The following is a 20,630-nucleotide window of genomic DNA, read 5'->3' as shown; positions in this document are numbered from 1 at the left end:
ACACACACATGCAGGCAGTGCTGTCTCCTCATACCCCTCTAGATAAATAAGCCAAGGTAAACTACACTGTAATCACTCACCAAGTGTGAGCAGAGGGCAGCCTGTCGGTTGAACGGTCGTCCCGGTGAATCTGGAACTTCTGTATTCCGTTCATCCCCTCCAGAGCCGCAAAGCCCTGCAGTGGGACCTTGGACGTGCCAGTGACAAACTGCAGGAACTTGGCCCGGTCAGCCTGGTCGAAGGAGCGCAGTGCCCGCCAGAACCACTGGATCTGTGGGTGAAAAAATACACAGAGACTTCAGCAAGCACCTTGGCCATACCGTTAACTCCACCAGATGGTTCCAAGCCCTGTTGCAAGAGGAGGGTCGGGCATGAGGCTAGTAACCCGTAAAACCCAGAGCTAAAGAAACGCCAACACCTGTGGACAACTCAACAGACTAGCCTTGGACAGAGGACTCCAGCAAGCCACGGCCGGGATGATGGGTTTAACCAGCTCATTAACTTGGCTCAGTTCCTCCACACCTATAGCTGTCTGTGGCAATGGATACCACAGATACACAACACTCTGGCTAAAGAAATTCATCTTTATTTGCTCTGATCCTAGACTCTGCATGTCATCTGAGCTGGAATGGGTCAGCTGCAGCACTGAGCCATGCCCTAGGAGATTCTAGTCGGGAGAAAACAAACGGCGTTCTGAAAAGGTACGCTCTGTGACAGAACAGTAGGGAACAAGCCTACCACAATGCCAAGGACCTTTATTAATACAACCCAGTAAAATGACTCAAGTTAAAATACATCAGTAATGCAAATGCAGATTAGTCAGGTGACAGTTTTTCTCCCAGAGGAAGAACAAATTTCCCTTATCATGTCCTGGACAGCAACAGCACATTAGGTATAGGGGGAAACTCTTACACTATTTAATTACACATTCCCAGGGTGAAGCTCCCTCCACACTGTCCCATCGCACATACCCAAGGTCAGACAGTGAGTGAAGCTCCTTTTACACTGTAACAGTTTACACCCCATGATAAGAAACTAACAGCTATTGTGTAAAGAGTAAGGGGTGCAGAATGCCATGGCCCACCTGTATGGAGTTAACCTGGTACTTGTGGTATTCAGTGTTGGCTTTCAAGTCATCAATGTCAATCGTTGGTAGACCAGAGATGAGTAGCTCCAACTCCTGCTCCGTGAAAATTGATATCAATCGCTTGGGGATGATCTCGTAGAAGCCCTCCAGGAAGGCAGCCAGCTGTTTCCGGATAGCACCTGCACAAAGTGCAAGTAAAAACGAGTTACACCCAGTGGCCACTTTATTAGGTACATCTGATCATTAATGCAAGTACTTTTCAGCCAGTCATGTAGTATCAACTTAATGCATAAAAGCATGCACATATAGTCAAGAGGTTCAGTTGTTCAGACCAAACATGAGAATGGGGAAGCAATGTGATCTAAGTGACTTTGACATTGGTGCCAGATGGGGTGGTTTGAGTATCTCAGAAACTGCTGATCTCCTGGGGTTTTCATGCATAACAGTCTCTAGAGCAGAGGTACCCAACCTGGGGTTCTCAGACCACTTGGTTAATGGTAGGGGTCTATGCCATAAAAAAGGTTGGGGACCCCTGCTCTACAGTTTACAGAGAATGGCGTGAAAAACAAACACCATTCAGTGACTGGCAGTTCTCTGGGTGAAAATGACTTGTTGATAAGGTCCGAGGAGAATGGCCGAACTGGATCAAGCTGACAAATGAGATCTCTGAATGCACGACACATCAAACCTTGAAGTGGATAGGCAATAGCAGCAGAAGAACACAAACATACAGAGTTGCCACTATATTAGGTACAAGAGGTATCCAATAAGGTGGCGACTTGAGTCATTTTCATAAAGCTGGACCATTTGATCCAGACCACTCCATCTGTGAAGCCTGCTTTCACGTTCCAAGATCATGGCTGACTGATTTCACTGCAATTTTCCTGTCCCCATGTCCCATCATATCCTTTAGTGTTTTGGTGTAAGAATTGAGTGCAGGAGTTGGGATGTTATGTTAAAGTTAAATAAGATGTTGGTGAGACCTAATTTGGAGTATCGGGTGCAGTTCTGGTCACCTACCTACAGGAAAGGTAGTATTCTGGATAACCCCTCACCCCTTCTCTTCACCTCCCTCTGGTTCCCCTCCTCATTCCCTTTCTCTCATGGTCCACCCCCTCTCCTATCAGATTCCTTCTTTAGCCCATTACTTCTTCCATCTATCACCTCCCAGCTTCTTACTGTACCCTCCCTCCCCCACCCAATCCATCTTCACCCTCATCTGGTCTCACCCATCACTAGTATTGTTTGTACTCCTCCCACCTCCTTAATCTGGCTTCTTCCCCCATCCTTTCCAATCCTGTCTCGGCTTGAAATGACAGCTGTTTATCCTCCTAGCATGCAAGCAGAATATGAAGAAATCACAGCAGTGCCTCTACTTGCTTAGGAGTTTGCGAAGATTTGCATGACATTTAAAACTTCGACAACTTCTATAGATGTGTGGTGGAAAGTATCCTGACCGGTTGCATTATAACCTGGTATGGAAAAACCAACGGTTTGAATGGAAAATCCTACAAAAAATAGTGGGTACAGCCCTTCCATCACAGGTAAAGCCCTCCCAACCATTGAGCATATGTACAGAAATGCTGCCGCAAAAAAGCAGCATCCTTTAATCAAGGGTCCCCACCACCCAGGACTTCTCCCTGCTGCCACCAGGAAGGTAGTACAGCAGCCCTCAAGGAAATAAATCTCAGTGTTGTATATGGTGACTGTTGTTGACTGAGAGTGAGAAGGGTGCAGAGAGAGGTAAATCATCATTGGGTAAAGTGGAAGGGAGAGTGAAGAACCAGCTGAACATTCTGTAATGATCAATAAATCAATTGTTCGGAATAAAATGACCTTGCCTAGTCTCTCATGGATGTGTCTGCACCCATGCCATCACCCCCCCACTGTGGCACTCCTTTTCTGCCACCTGCTGTGCTCCACTCTCGCCACTCCCAACATCCTTTGCTCCCACCGGATTTACAAATTTGCAATACATTTACAAATATATACACATACATACACACAGTTGCAAGAAAAAGTTGGCGAACCCTTTGCAATTACCTGGTTTTCTGCATTAATTATACATTAAATGTGGTCTGATCTTCATCTAAGTTACAATAATAAACACAATCTGTCTAAACTAATAACACACAAACATCTGTAATCTTCTCATCAATACTGAGTACACCATTTAAACAATGACAGTCTAGGTTCAGAGAAGTATGTGGACTCTGGGGTAATGCCTTCAATCTGAGAGGAAACCTGGCCCTCTAGACCAACCCTGGGTCACTCACCGGTCATCTTCATCTGACAGACCAGATGAACGTACTCCTTTTTGTTCTCTTCCGTCACGACAACATGCGTTCCATTGGGCTTCAGATCCCGCACCTCACACACACCAAACTCTTGCACCTGTAGGGAAAAAGGACACGTACTTGTATTTCTCCAAAGCAATTCACAAATCAAGAGTGGGTAGGAATCCAAGTGCCAAAGAACTGTGAAAGCCCAGGTGGGAGATTAAGACATTCCTGCAGGATGAGATGGTGCAATAAGACCAGATAAGATGCTAAAAGGTTTCACAGAGACGGGAGAGCTGAATGGCCCCAGGTGGGATATTAAAATGTAAATGTAAATGAGTGGTATAAACTCAGGTGAGAGATTTGAGTACTGACACAGTGAGGAGAGAGAGTGAAGGCATTACATTTTTAGAGGGACAAACCCATGCTGGGTACAAAAATATTTAAGGAATGGAATTATCAGATGCCAACAGGGATCAAGACTCTTAAATGGATCTTTCACATGATAAAGATGAACTCTTAAACTCTCTGTGTTATCATGGTCCTTTCAAGGGAACAGATCTTTAACCATTCAGGATAATGTCTGTATTTCCCCAAGCTGATTCTTTGGGGTAGAGTGATTTACATTTCTGCCATAGTTGGGATAAAAAAAATCCAACCAGACTAGATTTATTAGTGATCGTCTTGTCAACTTAACCAAGAAGCATCTTGAACCCGTCCTTTCTATCTCTTAGGATGGAATGGGATGGTATCACAAGAATGATCCCAGGAACAAAAGGGTTACCTTATGAAGTGTTTGATGGCTCTAGGCTTGTATTTGTTGGAGTTTACAAAAATGAGGGAGGATCTCTTTGGAACCCATCGAATACTGAAAGGCTGAGATAGAGAGGATGTGGAGACAAGGTTTCCCATAGGAGCAAAGGGCACAGCCAAGGATGTCCCTTTAGAATAGAGATGAGAAGGAATTTCTTTAGCCAGAGTGTGGTGAAACTGTGGAATTCATTACCACAGACAGCTGAGAAAACCAAGTCATTGGGTATATTTAAAGCAGAGGTTGATAAGTTCTTGCAGCACACACAGGTTCTTGATTGTCATCAAAGGTGACAGGGAGAAGGCAGGAGAATGGGGTTGAGAGGGAAAATAAATCAGCCATGATGAAACGGAGAAGCAGACTGGATAGGTTGAATGACCTAATTCTCCTTCTTTGCCCCATGGTCAAAATTGGGCTAAGTCCAACTGAGAAACCAAAATATTCTTGAAAAGAGTGGGCACGCCTGAGCGGTAAATGGAGAGGGGGAAGACTGGAATCATGAAGTGCTTCGGTATCAGTATGGTGAAATGTGCTACATCGTTCAAAGAGTTGGCAAAGAGAGTATAAAAGCTCATTGACATGGGGGTTGGGAGGGCCAGACTTCTTGCCAGTGGCTGGAGAGGGATGGCCTGTTAGTGATACCTCTGTACTGAAGGTGAGCTCATAGCCGAGAGTGGAGACATCATTTTCCAGCAGGTACACCAGCCCTTGATAAAAGTGGTAGTCTTCACTCTCCATGTCTGTATACCTGTCAGTGAAAGCAAGGCAGCAAAGTGTTAAAAAGAAAGACTCCCAAGCTGCAGAGATGCCCAGTTATCTATCCACTCACAGCTCACGGATCCAGAGACCTGCAGGACCTGGACCAGCACGGGGATCAGAGTTGGGCAAGGTGTGCAGCAGTGACCAGTGAGACTAGAATAGTAGAACAGAGGCCCGTCGGCCCACATTGCTGAGCTGAACCAATCAAATGGGCAACTAAGCTAATCCCTTCTGCCTACTCAATGTCCATATCCTTCCATTTCCCTCACATTCATGTGCCTATCTCAACGTCTGTAATGTTTTGGCCTTTTCTACCATCCCAGACAGCACATTCCCAGCACCCAGCATTCTCTGTGTAAAAAACATGTATCCCTCACATCTCCTTCGAAATTACTCCTCTCACCTTAAATGCATGCCCTCTAGTATTAGACATCTCAATGGGAAACAGATATTCTATCTATTCAATCTATGCCTCTCATAATTTAATAAACCTCTATCGGATCTCCCGTTTCAGAGACAACAAACCATGTTTGTCCAGCCTCTCGTTATAGCACATGCCTTCTAATCCAGGCAGTTGAATCCTACAAGTTATTACATCTGTGGAGGGGTCAGTGGCTCAGTGTGACCTCAGTGATCCTGCTTTATTTTGTTCTCAGTCCTTCAAGGATTCTCAGACACCTGCAGTGTGTAAAACAGGGGTGACATGGTAGGCATAGTGGACAGCGCAATGCTTTACAGCGCCAGTGATCTGGGTTCAATTCCTGCCCACAGTTGGCCAGGGTTGTCAAGATGAAGTGGAGTATGTTTGTCTTCACTGTCTGAGGCAAAAGATGTAGGTGTGGGGAGGCTGCATATTATACTTGTAAAAATCACTGGTTAGGCTGCACTTGGATATTATAGTTTGCCTCCTCTGAATCCATGCAAAAAGGGTCTCCCAATGCAAAGGGGGGATCTCCTTGCTACCACCGTGTTTCCTGATTATACACTGTGCCAGGGAGACCATGCAAGGCGAGAGAGAAAGAGAGTGAGAGAGCAGCGGGTGCTGGGTACCTGACAGATTTGCCCAAGATGTGCTTGTAGAAGGAACGGGTGAAGTAGCACTCCAGCAGCCGGTTGTCGTAGACCGCCTTGGCCACAATCCGCCCCACAAACTTGAAGTAGCTGAGGTGGTTAGGGTTGCAGTGTGAAGATGGGTTGATGGTGTAGGTGACGCGGTCGCCGGGCGATGTGCGAAACAGGGCGTACATGGGGTTGAACATCTCCCGGGAGATAATCATGTACCACTCGCGCAGCAGGCCCCCCGCGTCCTGCCCTTCCTCCCCTTCGAAGACGATGTACCTGGGAAGACAAAGTCAAATTGATTGTCAAAGTACATATATAATGATGAATATTAAATAATACTGAGAACAGGAGTTGTAGAGCACTTGAAATGGAGTGTGGGGGTTGTGGGATCAAAATTCAAAGTAAATTCATTATCAAAGTATGTATGTCACCATTTACTATCCTGAGCTTCATTTGCTTGCAGGCATTCACAGAACTAAGAAACGCAATAGAATCAATGAAAAACTACAGACAAATACAGACAACCAACCAATGTACAAAAACCACAAATGCAAAATGTTCAGAGTTCATGCGAGTGAAGTTATCTGATGATGATTCACAAGCCTGATGGTTGAAGGGTAGTAACTGTTTCTGAACCGACTTGGCCAGAGGGTTATGATAAACACAAGAGACTCTGCAGATGCTGGAAATCCAGACCAACACTCATAAAATGCTGGAGGAACTCAGAAGGTCTGGCAGTATCTATGCAGGGGAATAAACGGTCAATATTTCAGGCCAAAACTAAGTTTTGATGAAGCGTCTTGGCCTGTTTACTTTCCTCTGTAGATGCTGCCTGACCTGCTGAGTTCCACCAGCGTTTGTACATTGCTCTTTGGTTTGTTCTGCTGTGTGATTAGCTGCAGGGAAAGCTAGAGTTGAGGGGTTTAGATACAAAGCCCGCCAGCGTTGAATGCACAAACCATGGACTTCTCCAGCAGCAAGGTGATCTCAAACTAACCCAGCATCTTATCTGGATGCATCACAGCTTGATATGGCAATTGTTCTGCTGAGATTGTTACTGCAGAAAGTTGTGGACTATCATATAACCAGTTTCCCCCTTGGTGGACTTTGTCCGTACTTCCTCCTGTCTAGAGGAAGCAGCCAACATAATCCAGGAGCCTGGCCATTCTTTCTTCTCCTGATAGAAAAGCGTGAGAACACAAAATGTAAGACCCAAGGACAGCTTCTACCCTACTGCCGTGAGGATCTGTATAAAATAAAGATGAACTCTTGACCTCTCATTCGACCATATCACGGTGCTTACATCTGTTCCCATCTAGCTGCATTGCACTTTGTGATACTGCATTTTGCTATTGTTTTCTCTTGTGTACTATCCGGGAGTACTTGTGTTTGGAATGACCTGCCAGATTGGCAGGCAAAACAAAGCATTTCACTATTCCTTGGTACCTGTGGCAATAATACAACAATGACTGATACTCAGCTGGCCAGGCAGCGTCTACGGAGAAAGAAACACACAGACATAATGCTTCCTAAGTTTTTATCAGAAGCAGCTATGAGGAAGTGGTCTCCATTGTCAGTGACATAGAGACGATAAGACAGGAGCAGATTAAGCACATCGAGTCTGCTCTGCTATTCCATCATGATTGACTTATGATCCCTCTCAACCCCACTCTCCTGCTTTCCCCCATACCTTTTATGCCTTTACTAATCAAGAACCCATCAACCTCCACTTTTAATATACACAATGACCTAGCCTCCATAGTCATCTATGACAATGAATTCCAGATTCACCCCCTCTGGCTAAAGAAATTCCTTCTTACCTCGGTTCTAAAGGGATGTTCCTGTACTCTGAGGCTGTGCCCTCTGGTCAGACACTCCTCCACTGCTGGAAGCCACCTCCCCACATCCACTCAATCTAGGCCTTTCACTATCCAACAGGTTACAATGAGAATCCCTCTCATTCTGCTAAACTCCAGCCAGCACAGGCCCAGAGCCTCATATGTTAACCTTTTCATTCTCGGGGCCATTCTCATATAACTCCTCTGGAGCTTCTCCAAAGACAGCACATCATTTCCTAGAAAGGGGGCCCAAAGCTGCTCGAAATGCTCCAAGTGTAGTCTGACCAATGCTTTATAAAAAAAAAATCAGCATTACACCCTTGCTTTTATATTCTAGTCCTCTGAAAATGAATGCTAACATTATAAGTGGCTTCCTCACCACTGACTCAAGTTAACCATCAGGGAACACATGCGCCTCTGATTTCTAAATTTGCTCCCCATTTAGGGAAGAGTCACTCTGGTTCTGATGACTGGTCATCAGCTGGAAACGTGGACTGCTTCTGTCTCCACAGATGCTGTCTGACTTGCTGAGTATTGCCAGAACTTGGTGTTTCTGGAGAAGCTGCACGGGACAACACTTGCTTCTCAAAGTTCGAGTTTATCCAATATTTTAACTGGGGCACTATCTCTGAAAGACTGCTGTCCAAAGTGACTATCAGATTTACACCACTGACTATAGCAGCCATACAGAGTTTTCAGGCATTGTCAATGGAAAATGGGGTTTGCCTTTTGCCTCCTCCCACCCCCTTCAAGTTTGCTAATTTCCATGCCCCATGCCATAAAAGAAGGCCAAGGCTGGAAGGTTGAGTGGGAACCATTCTTACAGCCTATTCTTCATTTCCTCCGGGGACTTCCGATGTAGCTCTCGGTACGAGTCCTCGAAGACATGGTCCCTCCTCACATGGACCGCCAGATCCTCCTTGCGGATCCCCTCATCCAGGCGCTCCAGCTCCTGACGGAAGTACCTGGCCAGAAGAGAAATGGGAGGCAGGTTAGAGTGGGGCATAATGAGATGTGGGGGCAGGTGGTGGTGGTGGGGGGGGGGGGGGGGGAGAGTGTCTCCTACCCATGGGTTGACCTTGACACAGAGGGTTATTCCAGGAAGATGCAGGTGCACTGCAAGATGGGGAATTAGACACATGACATAGAACAGTCATTCAACATGAATACACACCCTTTGGCCCATCACATGCATGCTGCAGCTACCATTTTCTGTATAAAAAAATCTACTTTTGACATACTTAACCTCAATCACCTTAAAATTATTCCGTCTCGTATTTGCCTGGGAAAATGTCCCTGGCTAACCACTCGATCTATGCCTCTTACATTCTGCTGAAAGGTTATCAACCTGAAAGTCTGCCTGGCATTTTACAAACGATCAACTTTCCCACTCTGGTACTCTCAGTTCTCACCTGCCTGTAGCAAGTGGGGTTTGATGGGCTGCCAATGAAAGTTACCTGGAAGAGACACGCGAGGTGTAATATCACTGCTGTGGAAAATTTACTGGTCTTGTCCAGTTCCGCTCTCTTTGGCTTCTCGCTCTTTGATCACTCTGACATCGATCAAAGGCACTGCAAAAAAGCAGAAACTGGTTCCTGCCTGATACTTTCTCTGGACAACACAGTCCAGAAGGATACTCCTGCTGAATCCATAGGAAACCTTCTGGCCCATCAACTGTCAGAGTAATCCCATTCCTCTCTCATTCCGCATGGGAATACTGAGGGACCTCAGCCAGGATATCTAGCACAGTATCTCTTGAGTACCAACTATGGTTCTGGGAACGTTTAACCGGAGTTGTGGCAGCAACAAAAGGTAGGGCGATGTGGATGTTGCAATGGGAAACAGAATGGATTGGGTTCAGGGAGTCAGAGACATACTTGCGCTTGACATCGAAGTCAAGTATCCGAATGTAGTCCACGAGAACAGCGAACGGACCGTCTGCCAGGTGAGTGGTGGACTGCCGCAGGATCTGGTTTAGCACAGTCCGATGGGTTTCTGCAGGAAAATACAAAACACAGATTAAATCGATGGATTGGTAGGCACTCCAAGTAGAAGGTGAGGTCCCCCTCTACACACTCCAGGGGTTAAAGACAGAGTGAAGCACCCTCCACGCCACTGCATCATACAGGCCTGAGGCATGATCGCCCAACTCACACGAAACAGCAGATAACAAACTGAGTGAAGCTCCCTCCACACGATCCCATCACACACTCCAAGGGTCAGACACAAAAGAAAATATCTCTTTCCTGTCCCATCATACATTCCTAGTGCAGCTCCAATAATGGTAATTTTAGTTCCATATTCTCATAAAGCTGGAGGAAATATCTGATTTCTAAAGACCCTTTCCAAATATCAAACATTTCCCATCAAGTCACATTACAAGAAGCTAGCTAACTACTTTTGAGACCTACCTGCAAAGCGGAGGAACTTCTGAGTGTCTGGAGGCAGGTTGGAGGAGATGTGCATAGACGAGGGTTCCCGGGAGAAGAATGGGTCAAGGGAGGAAGGCGTGGCTGGGGTGACCGGGGCAGGGGAGAGGGGTGGTGCTTCGTCCTTGATGTGGGCCAGCTGGCTCTCCCTTGTGTCGCGCACGGGGGGCTTGCTTTCCCTCTCGGTCGCATGGACGAGGAAAAAGGCTTCTACTGCGGGCTGCAGGACTGTGCACAGAGCGAGAGAGAGAGAAAACAAAAAAGGTAATTGTAGTAGAATTAAAACAACTGTATTCATTAATCAACTTTACCCATTCCTTGGGTGGTGGGTGGAGATACATCTCTACCAAAGGAGGTGTAAGGTGTTCCTTTCTTCTGCTGGCCTGCAGGTCACCCTTGGGCAAGTTGCAGCACCTGCTTAGCCCTCCCCCCCGATCCGGATCACACGAAGCCATGGGAGCCGGTGGTGGACGGTCATATGTGCAGATGATGCATATCACGTTCAGGTTATGCGAACAATCTCTGAATAGCATTGATAATGGCTGAGGTCACCCATCTGAGGTCAAACCACTTCTGTAGAAAAAAATTGCCAAAAGCAATCATGGTCATGAAAAAAACCGTGATTGCCCACTTCATATGACATGGCACAGAAAACGAACCAATCCATCCCTGGACCACAGGCTTTGTACAATACAGACCCTTCAGCTCACAATGCTATGTCAACCTTGTAACCTCCTCCAAGAAAGATCTAACCCTTCCATCCCACACAGCCCTCCATTTTTCTATCATGTCTAGGAGTCTAGGAGTCTCTTAAATGTCCCTAATGTATCTGCCTCTCCCAACCCTGGCAGTACATTCAACCCACCCACCACTCTAAAAAAATACTGACATCCCTTCTATACTTTCCTCCAATTGCCTTAAAAGTATGTGCTCTTATTGTCAGAATGCGAAAAAGGATAGCAATGGCTAATATGCAAAAACATACTATTAAGATGATAAGCTGTCCACTCTGAGTCTTTTATCATCTTACACCTTTATCAAGTCACCTCTCATCCTCCTCTCCAGAGAGAAAAGTAATAGCTTGCTCAGCTTATCCTCATATGACACACTCTCTAAAGTTTCCACATAATGAGGCGACCAAAACTGAACACAATATTGGTCTAACCAGAGTTTAACAGGGCTGCAGCATTATGCTTCTTAAACTCAATTCCCCTGACTAATGAAGGTCAGCATGCCATACATCTTCTTAACCACCCCGTCAATCTGGGTGGCAACTTTCTGTGATCTATGGACGTGGACCCCTCTGTTCGCAGACGTGAGCCGCCTTCCCCTCCCCATTGCCTCTTGCCCAAGACAGCATGCCAGTTGTGTGATCTATGGACCTGGACCCCAGGAACCCTCTGTTCTGCAGACGTGAGCCGCCTTCCCCTCCCCATTGCCTCTTGCCCAAGACAGCATGCCAGTTGTGTGATCTATGGACCTGGACCCCGGGAACCCTCTGTTCACAGACGTGAGCTGCCTTCCCCTCCCCATTGCCTCTCACCCAAGACGGCGTGCTGGTTGTGTGACCTTTCTGTAATCTCTGGACTTGGACCCTCACAGACGTGAGCCGCCTTCCCCTCCCCATTGTCTCTCACCCAAGACAGCGTGCTGGTCGTGCGACTCCTCCAGCTCCTTCAGACACTCGCCCAGCATGTCCCACAGCTCGTCCAGGCTCAGCTGCTCGCTCAGCAGGGGCAGCTCCGGCAGCTTCTCCTCCTCCTCCTTCTTCTCACCCGCTTGGCTTGCCTCAGAACCTGCTGCACAGACAAATAGAAGGGGCTTCTTGTCAGGGATGGCATTGAGACAGAGCAGGTTACCCGCATCAAACCCACCATTTCTGGTCTGACTGTTAGGTTTCTGAACAAGCCTAACTTTACTTCAACAATTGAGAACCATGGACCACCTCTTAGGATCCGCAGTCTGCTATTGCTGAGGCTGCCGACCCTTTGATCCATTCAGTCCATGCCAACCAGTGCCCACCAAGCTGGTCCTGTACCCCTCCATGGACCTGTTCAAGTGTTTCTTATTGCACCTGCTGTTGTGTATTTGGAATTTCCGTAACATTTGAGTAATCCTGTAAATATACTGTTGGATTAAACAATCTGTTATAAATATATATTTTTTCCATTACGGTTTATATGTATAAATCCATCATCACACTACCATGTGAGTATGTGCCTTGCTTACAGTGAACATGAATTTATACACATTTCAGACTCCTGTGTCTACCCTTGAATTAGTTTAATGTTTTGAAGTTACAAAAGGTAACGCTTGCTTCAAACACTTCCTCTGGTAGATCATTCCACAAACTCACCACCCTCTGCATGAAAAAGTTGCCCCTCACATCTCTCCCCTCCTATGCCCCTAGATCTGGATTTCCCTACCCTGGGGAAAAGACTGTTACCGCTATCCATGCCCCTCATTATTTTGAACACTTCCGTAAGGTTGCTCCTCACTCTCCTGCGTTCTAAGGAATGAAGGCCGAGCCAGGACAATCTCTCCTGAGGACTCGGAACCTCTAGACCCAGTGAATCTTTTCTGCATTCTTTCCAGTTTAGCTCCATCTTTCTAAAACACCAAAATTGTGCAAGGTGCTGCAATTGAAGCCTCAGTGCTACATTTCATTAGCAGTTTGAGGTTTGGTATGTCACCAAAGACACTCACAAATTTCTATGGCTGCGTCATCAAGACCAATTTAACTCGCTGCATCACCATCTGGTATGCTGATGGTGGGGCGACTGGACTGCACATGATTGAAGTAAGCTGCAGAGCTCCAACATGGGCACCAGCCACCGAAGCATCCAGTACATCGTCAAGGAGTGATGCCTCAAAAAGGCGGCATCCATCATTAAGGACCCTCATCAATCAGGACATGCTTTGTTTCTCAATGCTGACATCAGAAGCCTGAAAACACTCAACGGTTCAGGAACAGCTTCTTCCCCGCTATCATCCGATTTCTGAATGGACATCGAACCCACGAATACTACCGCACCACTTTACTCCTATTTTTGCACTACTTATTTAACTATTGTTAAAATATACCTAGTGTAATTCAAAGTTTTTATCCTATTATGCAGTACTGCTGCTGCAAAGAGAACAAATTTCACACCATATGCTGGTGACATTAAACCTGATTTTAAACTGTGAAAACATGTCCCAACACCTCTAGTCAAAGCCCTGGCTGACGAAAGCCAGCGTGCTAAATATCTCTTTCACCATTTTGTTTATCTGTGATGTCACTTTCAAAGAATTATGCTCTCGTTCATTTATGCTTGACTTTGATCTGATTTTTTTTTAAAACACACCTGTCTTGCTTTTGCCCCACTTCATGGTATAATTTTACACATAATTTACTGGTACAATTTTATCTATAATTGTAGAGTTCATGTTCTGCCTGTTGTCTGTACCTATGTGCCTGTGATGTTACAGTAAGCTTTTCATTACCTCAGTGCCCTCCAAGAGGACCACAAACTTCTGGTAGTGTTTGGGGGCTTACGAGCCTCAATGACCTGGAGGACTATGCTGTTTGGAGTCAGGGCCTTGTGCTTTGGCTCTTGGTAGGATCACCCATACCAAACAGGTCAAACTAAGAGTGATCCACCAATCTTCCAGTTTTGAGGGATCAGATCAGGGCTAACAACACAGACTGGTAAAACAAAACTGTTATGGAAATAGCAATGAGAAATCCTTCTACATCTGAGTGCGATGATACACCACCAGTGATGGAGGACCTCCATTGCTGTCCGTAACACCGGCGGTGTAATGGACTGTAGGCTAAATACCTCATCATACTTGTGCACACAACAAACTTGACTTACTTGAAACATCTTTTTCTCCGGGGTTGGATAATCACGAGGGCAGAGGCTTAAGAAGAAAGACGATAAGCCATAGGAGCAGAATTTGGCCATTCAGCCTGCTACAGAGGAGAGAGAATCGAAAGGAACCTGAGAGGGCATCCTCTACACCCAAAGGGTGGAATGAGCTTCCAGAGGAGGTGGTTGATGCAGATGCACAAAAAACACTTACAGATCCTTGGGCAGATACCCGGGTAGGAAAGTTTCAGAGGGGTATGGGCTAAATGGAGGAGTTTCAGTGGGAATCTTAGCTCATGTGGATCAGGTAGGCTGAAGGGCCTTTTTCAGAGACATCCACCTTCACAAGGACCGCATCCAACTGCCTCTTTGTAATGCTCAATAGATTTAAAGAGAGAGAGGGAGACAGAGACAGACAGTGGGGAAACATCGTCTGTAATGGGAATTACAACGCAACAGAACGCAAGACCTGTAACGCACACAGAGGACTGCTGCAAACATCATTCGGGTTTCTCCCCACTTCCCCCCATAAATGTTCCAGCATTGTCAAACACCCCTCCCATTCTTCCCGCAATCTTTTTGACTTCCTGCAGTGCAAGAACCAGAACTGTCGGGCTGGGAAACAGCTTCCTCTTCCAGTTCTTAACACCCTGCTGCCACCCAGCTCACATGTACACCCCGTCTAAATAACCTGCCCCACTCCCCAACTCACAGCCACACTTCCATCCTGCACTGGTCACTTTTCCCTGCTTATTGCTGCTGCTTCACATATTTATACGACTGCTTGTTTCATTATAACTGTACCAGTAGTATTATACTGTCTTATGCAAACATGCACCTCGCACTTTGTCAACCTGTCAATCTTCAGGCCAAGCCACTCAGGGACCTATGCTAATATTTTGAGACTGCAGATGTTGGACAGTAACTATATGTTCTGCGTTTTGCACCTTGGGCCCAGAAGAAAAATATTTTATTTCACTGTAACATCACAGTAGTCTAGTGTGACGCTTTAACAACTTGGGGTGTTACCGAGTTCGGAAGTTCAATTCTGATGTAGTCTGTACGCCCTCCCGTGGAATGTGTGGGTTTTCTCCGGGTGCTCTGGTTTCCTCCCACAGTCCAAAGGCATATCTGTCAGTAGGTTAATTGGTCATTGTAAATTGTCCCGTGATTAGGCCAGGGTTAAATCAGGAGATTGCCGGTGTGGCGCAGCTTGAAGGCCCTATTCTGTGTATATCTCAATAAATAAACATACACGTCTATGGTTGAATGACACAGCGACAACACCAACTCACACTAATACTGTGACAAGCTCTTTTTAATTCTCTTCACGTGCTCACACTCCCTGCAGATTCTACCCTGACCCTCAGGCAACTTACAGTGGTCATTTAACTCTGCAACTCACAGGAAATGAGAGCAGCCCAGAGAGAACATGCAAACTCCACACACACAGCACTGGAGGCAGGGATTAAACCTGGGCCTCCAGCACTGTGAGGCTGTGGCTTTACCTGCTGTGCCAAGTTCCCACCCCACCACTTGCCCGCATTTGGGTAAAGAGTGGCGCAGTGGGTGGAGGCTGCAGAGATGCGGGTTCAATCCCCAATCTTCGACACTGTGACCCGAATGGATTCCTCTCCCCCCACCCCTGTGCTCCCATTTCCTTTCACATCCTAACAACACGAAGGGTTTATGGGCTGATTCGCGCTGTAAATTGATGCTAGTGTGTAGCGTGAGAGGTGGAAATCAGAACAAGTTTACTATCACAAACACGTCATGAAATTTCCTATTTTATGGCAGCAGAGTGCAAGACATTAAAAAATAACCTAAATTACAATAAGAATATATTAAAAAAAAGCAGTAGTGCAAAAAGAGAACAAATGGGGTTTGCGTTTATGGACCGTCCATACCGGACAGTGATGCAACCAATCAGAATGCTGTCCAATGTAAGTTGGTAGACATCTGCTGGTCTTTGATGAGGTGGCAAATTTCCTCAAACTCCTAATAGTGAGCACCATCCAAGACCTGCCTCTCCTCCTTACTACTATCGGGGTAGAGGTTATACGAGTCTGAAGACCCACACTGAACTTTAGGAACAGCTACCTTGAAACTTGGGAGAAAGGGGGCAATCTTATACAAAAGTTTAAATAATGAGAGGTGGACTGCAGGTCCCCCCACCCCACCCCAGGGCTAAGTGAGTCTGAAATTCTGAGTCACAGATTCAAGGTGAAGTGGGAAAGATTAAAAAGGACCTGAGAGGCAGAGGGTTGTAAACTTATCCCTGCCACTGTCCAGGACATGTTCAAAAGGCAATGCCTCAAAAATGCAGCATCCGTCACCCAGGCACATGCCCTCTTTTCACTGCTACTATCAAGGTGCTGGTAACAGGGGCCTGAAGACACACACTGAAGGATTTAGAAACAGCTTCTTCCCCTTGCCATCAGATTTCCGAATGAACCATGAACACCACCTCAGTATTTTTTTCCTTCTCTTTCTACACTAATTTAATTTCCTTTAAAAAAAAATTACTGATTACTGATTGTAATTTGCACTATTTTTGTCTCTAATAATCACTTTACACATTTACACTGGACTACAGCCACAAAACAGCAAATTAAGTCAGTGATAGTAAATCTGTGGCAGGAACTTTACCAGTACTGCCTGACTCCAGAGTTCCTCCAACCTCTCCTGTGCATTGCTCTGAAATTCCAGTGTCCAGTCTTGTATGTGACTCTGTTAAGCTAGCTCTACTGAGAGATTCTGGGCAAATTCACTCTCCCCGTCCATGGACATCACACTCCCGTTGAGGCAGACCTACCCAACGACAGCGACTCCTGAGCAGCGGGTGACGGCTGATCCACGTCCATGGGAGACTCGTCCCTTCGCGAGGCTCCCTCTGCCGGGTTCGACTCGGACTTTTTGAAGAGAGAGGGAGAGAGAAAGAGAGAGAAGAAAGTGAATAATTGAACTATAACTAAGTGGGAGAAAGTGGAAGGGATTCAATGACCCACATGGCAAGAGCAAGAGATGCGAGTCTGATTCCAGCTGAGATGTTGATTCTAAGAAAAGCTTCTTTCCCTCTGCCATTAGATTTCCAAACGGTCTGTGAACTCATGAACACTACTTCACTATTTTGCTCCCTCTTATTTTCTTTTGTAAATATATTCTTATTGTAATTTATAATTTTTATTTATTGCACTGTACTGCTGACACAAATTTCATGATGCATGTCAGTGGTAATAAACCTGATTCTGACTTGGGCAGGGGGGAGAGGAAGGAAGTTCAGGTAGTTACGACTAAATTTGAAGTAGTCACTCTGATCTGTTCAGGATCATCTGAACTTTCCATCATTTCAGATTAGATTCAGATTCATTTGTCATATGTACATCAAAACAGTGTTTGCAAGGGTGCGTTGGGGACAGCCTACAATTCCGGTGGCAACACGGCATGCCTACAATGCAGAGTAACAGAACATAAGCGACAAAACATCAGCATAACCCTCCCTCCCATCAGCATAGCAAGCCCAGTCCCTCCAATCTGTGCATACACAGTCCTCTAACTCTAACAAGTTATCTTTGTCTCCAACCTCCACTGGATTTTTGTGGATTTGCAGACATTGGGACTATGACTTCCCCAGTGGACTCACAGAGATTCCCAGACACAAGGCTCAGGCCATCGGGTCTTGACTTCTTAACTTCTAATTGACCTTCAGGCTTCAATCTACCATTTCGACCCCAGGACTCGCTGATGAAACATGAGGAACTTCAATTCCAGGTTTCAAACTACGGACTCTGAACACAAGAACTCGAACACCAGACTCACCAAAGTCAGGACCTCAAACACCAAGAATTGAACTCCGGACTCATTAATGACGGGACCCCAAACACTAGGTATTATGCTGACAATGGGACCCTGAATACTAGGTTTCAAACTCCAGACTCACCAACAACGGGACCCCAAACACTAGGTATTAAATTCCGGATTAAATTCCCAACGACAAGACCCCAAACACTGAATTTTGAACTCCTGACTCACTGATGATGGAACCCAACATTGGGCCTCGAACTCTGGTCTTACCAATGTGCATACCTAGTGGGTTATCGGCCCTTGTATCTTCTGCCCACGTGGAACTCTGATCCCGGAACCTGCTGCCAACTCACCAACTGGGATGAGGGACATCAGTTCTCGTCCTCGCTGGTCTGACAACATCTGACCCCAAATGTCGTTGTCCAACCCTCATAGGGTCCAGACTCTAACCTGACAGCTAACTCCTTTTTAAAATTCTAATTGTGTTCTTCCTTGTAAAAATGTATAATTCATGCTTTTCTTATAAACTATTATGCTTTTTTTTTGCACTACCTTACTTTCCCTTTTTTTTATGGTTTATAAATTAAATTTTTATTGTATTTACTATCGATTTGTACTCCAGGGTGCGTGAAGCGCAGAACCAAGTATCGCTGTGATGATTGTACACTCCAGTATCAATCATTTGGCGACAATAAAATAATAATAACCTATGCGTATGTCTACCTGGGAATCTGACATTAGACCTTGTTGAAGGGGCACACTGCTCCCACATTGTCAGTGCCCCCCTTACAAGTGGCCGGAGGATTGAGCAAAGGGCACTCAAGTCTATTCTCTGCAAGCAAGATGCAATAAGCAAAGGCGGAGAGCAGAGGGTTGGGGGGCACAAACCCTGGGAATGGACCGCCGGGAGACGTCCGAGCAAGGTTAGTGGCCACCAATGGTAAGGATGAAAGGAGTTAAACTTCGAGAAGGATTGAAAAAGAGAAGCATGCATAAAGGATACATGGAAGAAAAATTAAACAGAGGTAAAATAAAATCCACAAGTGCCCTGCAAGCGGCACAGGCATCATGCTAACCATGGCTGATTGCTGTTGTCTTCTGGCACGTTGGCCCTCACGTACCATTTGTATGATGGCGTCAGCCTCTGCCTCCAGCTGCCTCACGGCGGCCTGGATGCTGCTCGCAGAGCCCAGTGCCGAGGTCCCTGCAGAGGGGAGGGGCAAAAGTGGGGGGGAGAGAGAGAGAGAGAGATAGGAGAGATCGGTCACAGAATCGCACGCCTCTGAAACAAGCCTTTCAGCCCACTTGCCCATCTACTGTAACTTTGTTAGGAATATGCCTTACCTTCAAACTTCTTAATTGCAATGACCACGTACCAGATATCACCCATGGGTAAAACAATTATATCTCAGTTCCTCTTTCAAACCCCTTTCTCTCAACTTAAACCTCTGCCCTCTTGTTTCTGATACCCCTACCATGGAAAATGGGTGCCACGGTAGCATGGCAGTTAGTACAATGCTACTGCCATTCCAGGCCTTTTGGAGTTCAGTTCTAGCATCGCCTGTAAGGAATTTGGATGTTCTCCCTGTGAACATGTATCAGTTAATTGGTCGTTGTAAATTGTCCTGTCATTAGATGAGGGTTAAGTAGTTGGTTTGCTGACTGGAAGGGCTTGTTCTGCTGTTTATCTCCAAATAGATAAGATACACGGAGGATTAGATCAATACACAGATAGACAGTTAAGATGGAATTTTTAAAAAAAGATTGGCCTTTTCTTAGTACAGACCTCTTTCTGCAACAAGAGTTCCGTTGCTTTTGCTTTTAAGTCAATTAAGGTGAAAAATATCAGAATGTTATTTTCTACTGTTACCATTAATCCACGGTATTATAACAGGCATCAAGATTGGCAGATTGTAGAATTGAATGTGCCTCTGCTGGACTTCTCAATTTAATAACTTCATGGGATATTTCTCTTAAGTTGGGCATTTGGAACCTGGGGAGCAGCATCTCTGTGGGATACTGCAGTGATTGCCACCAAGATCAAGATCAGAACAATGATTAGATGTAAAGGGTCATGGAGTACTGCAGTGCAGAAAAAGGCCCTTTGGCCTTGATGGGCTAACCTGTTCCTCTGCCGAGTTGCTTCTCCACGCACAATACAGCCGTTGATACCCCTGCCATCCATGTACCTTCCCAAAACTTCTCTCAAATGCTGCAACTGAATCACATCCACCACCTCAGCAGAAGAGAGGGAATGATTTCTGCTGATCGTAGCAATGCATACATGTTCCTGTGCTGGACTTTTGAATTTAGTAACATTTTGGGAACTTGTTCGGATGCAAGGGTGCTCATAAGTCTCATTGGATCTCATTGGAATGTTATGTTTAAATAATATAGTCCTGCTACTGTTTGCATCTCCTCTAATCTGGTCCTCAAATACCTTACAAAACATTTATTTGAAAAGGATCGGAGAGCTAGAACTCACCAAAATAGAGAGCAAATCACAATCAGTGGTCATAATGTAACTGAGCAAGCCACCACTTTGAGAACTTGGAAAGAGAGAGCCCTGCACTCCATGGCCACCCATGCGAAGGAATGAGATCTCAGACCGTGTCTGCAAGGGTCTCGGCATGTTCCAGACCATCTTGGGCTGGTCGGCGAAAATGCATGTAGAATCCCAATCAAAGGGTGGACAAGGCTAGACTAA

The 20,630-nt window shown here is 45.8% G+C and overlaps 1 protein-coding gene across 8 annotated transcripts in view; it reads right to left on the bottom strand.

The window, feature by feature from the left end:
* Positions 1-20,630, bottom strand: part of huwe1 (HECT, UBA and WWE domain containing E3 ubiquitin protein ligase 1) — a 276,367-nt gene that overhangs the window by 4,045 nt on the left and 251,692 nt on the right. For 7 of the 8 annotated variants that reach the window (XM_059949617.1, XM_059949618.1, XM_059949625.1 and 4 more), the window contains 11 exons: positions 19,000-19,127; positions 16,935-17,031; positions 11,903-12,064; positions 10,248-10,493; positions 9,714-9,831; positions 8,661-8,801; positions 5,987-6,274; positions 4,820-4,925; positions 3,364-3,481; positions 1,085-1,266; positions 81-271 (listed from right to left, as the gene is read on the bottom strand). In XM_059949617.1, the coding sequence (XP_059805600.1) occupies positions 81-271; positions 1,085-1,266; positions 3,364-3,481; positions 4,820-4,925; positions 5,987-6,274; positions 8,661-8,801; positions 9,714-9,831; positions 10,248-10,493; positions 11,903-12,064; positions 16,935-17,031; positions 19,000-19,127 (1,777 nt within the window). The remainder of the gene's footprint in view (positions 1-80; positions 272-1,084; positions 1,267-3,363; positions 3,482-4,819; positions 4,926-5,986; positions 6,275-8,660; positions 8,802-9,713; positions 9,832-10,247; positions 10,494-11,902; positions 12,065-16,934; positions 17,032-18,999; positions 19,128-20,630) is intronic. The other variant, XM_059949621.1, reaches the window with a different exon arrangement.

The sequence above is a fragment of the Hypanus sabinus genome, chromosome 24 (genome assembly GCF_030144855.1).
Source record: "Hypanus sabinus isolate sHypSab1 chromosome 24, sHypSab1.hap1, whole genome shotgun sequence".
NCBI classification, from domain to species: Eukaryota; Metazoa; Chordata; class Chondrichthyes; order Myliobatiformes; family Dasyatidae; genus Hypanus; species Hypanus sabinus.
Note: the sequence above shows the minus strand (reverse complement) of the source record. Positions and strands in the feature narration are given on the sequence as shown.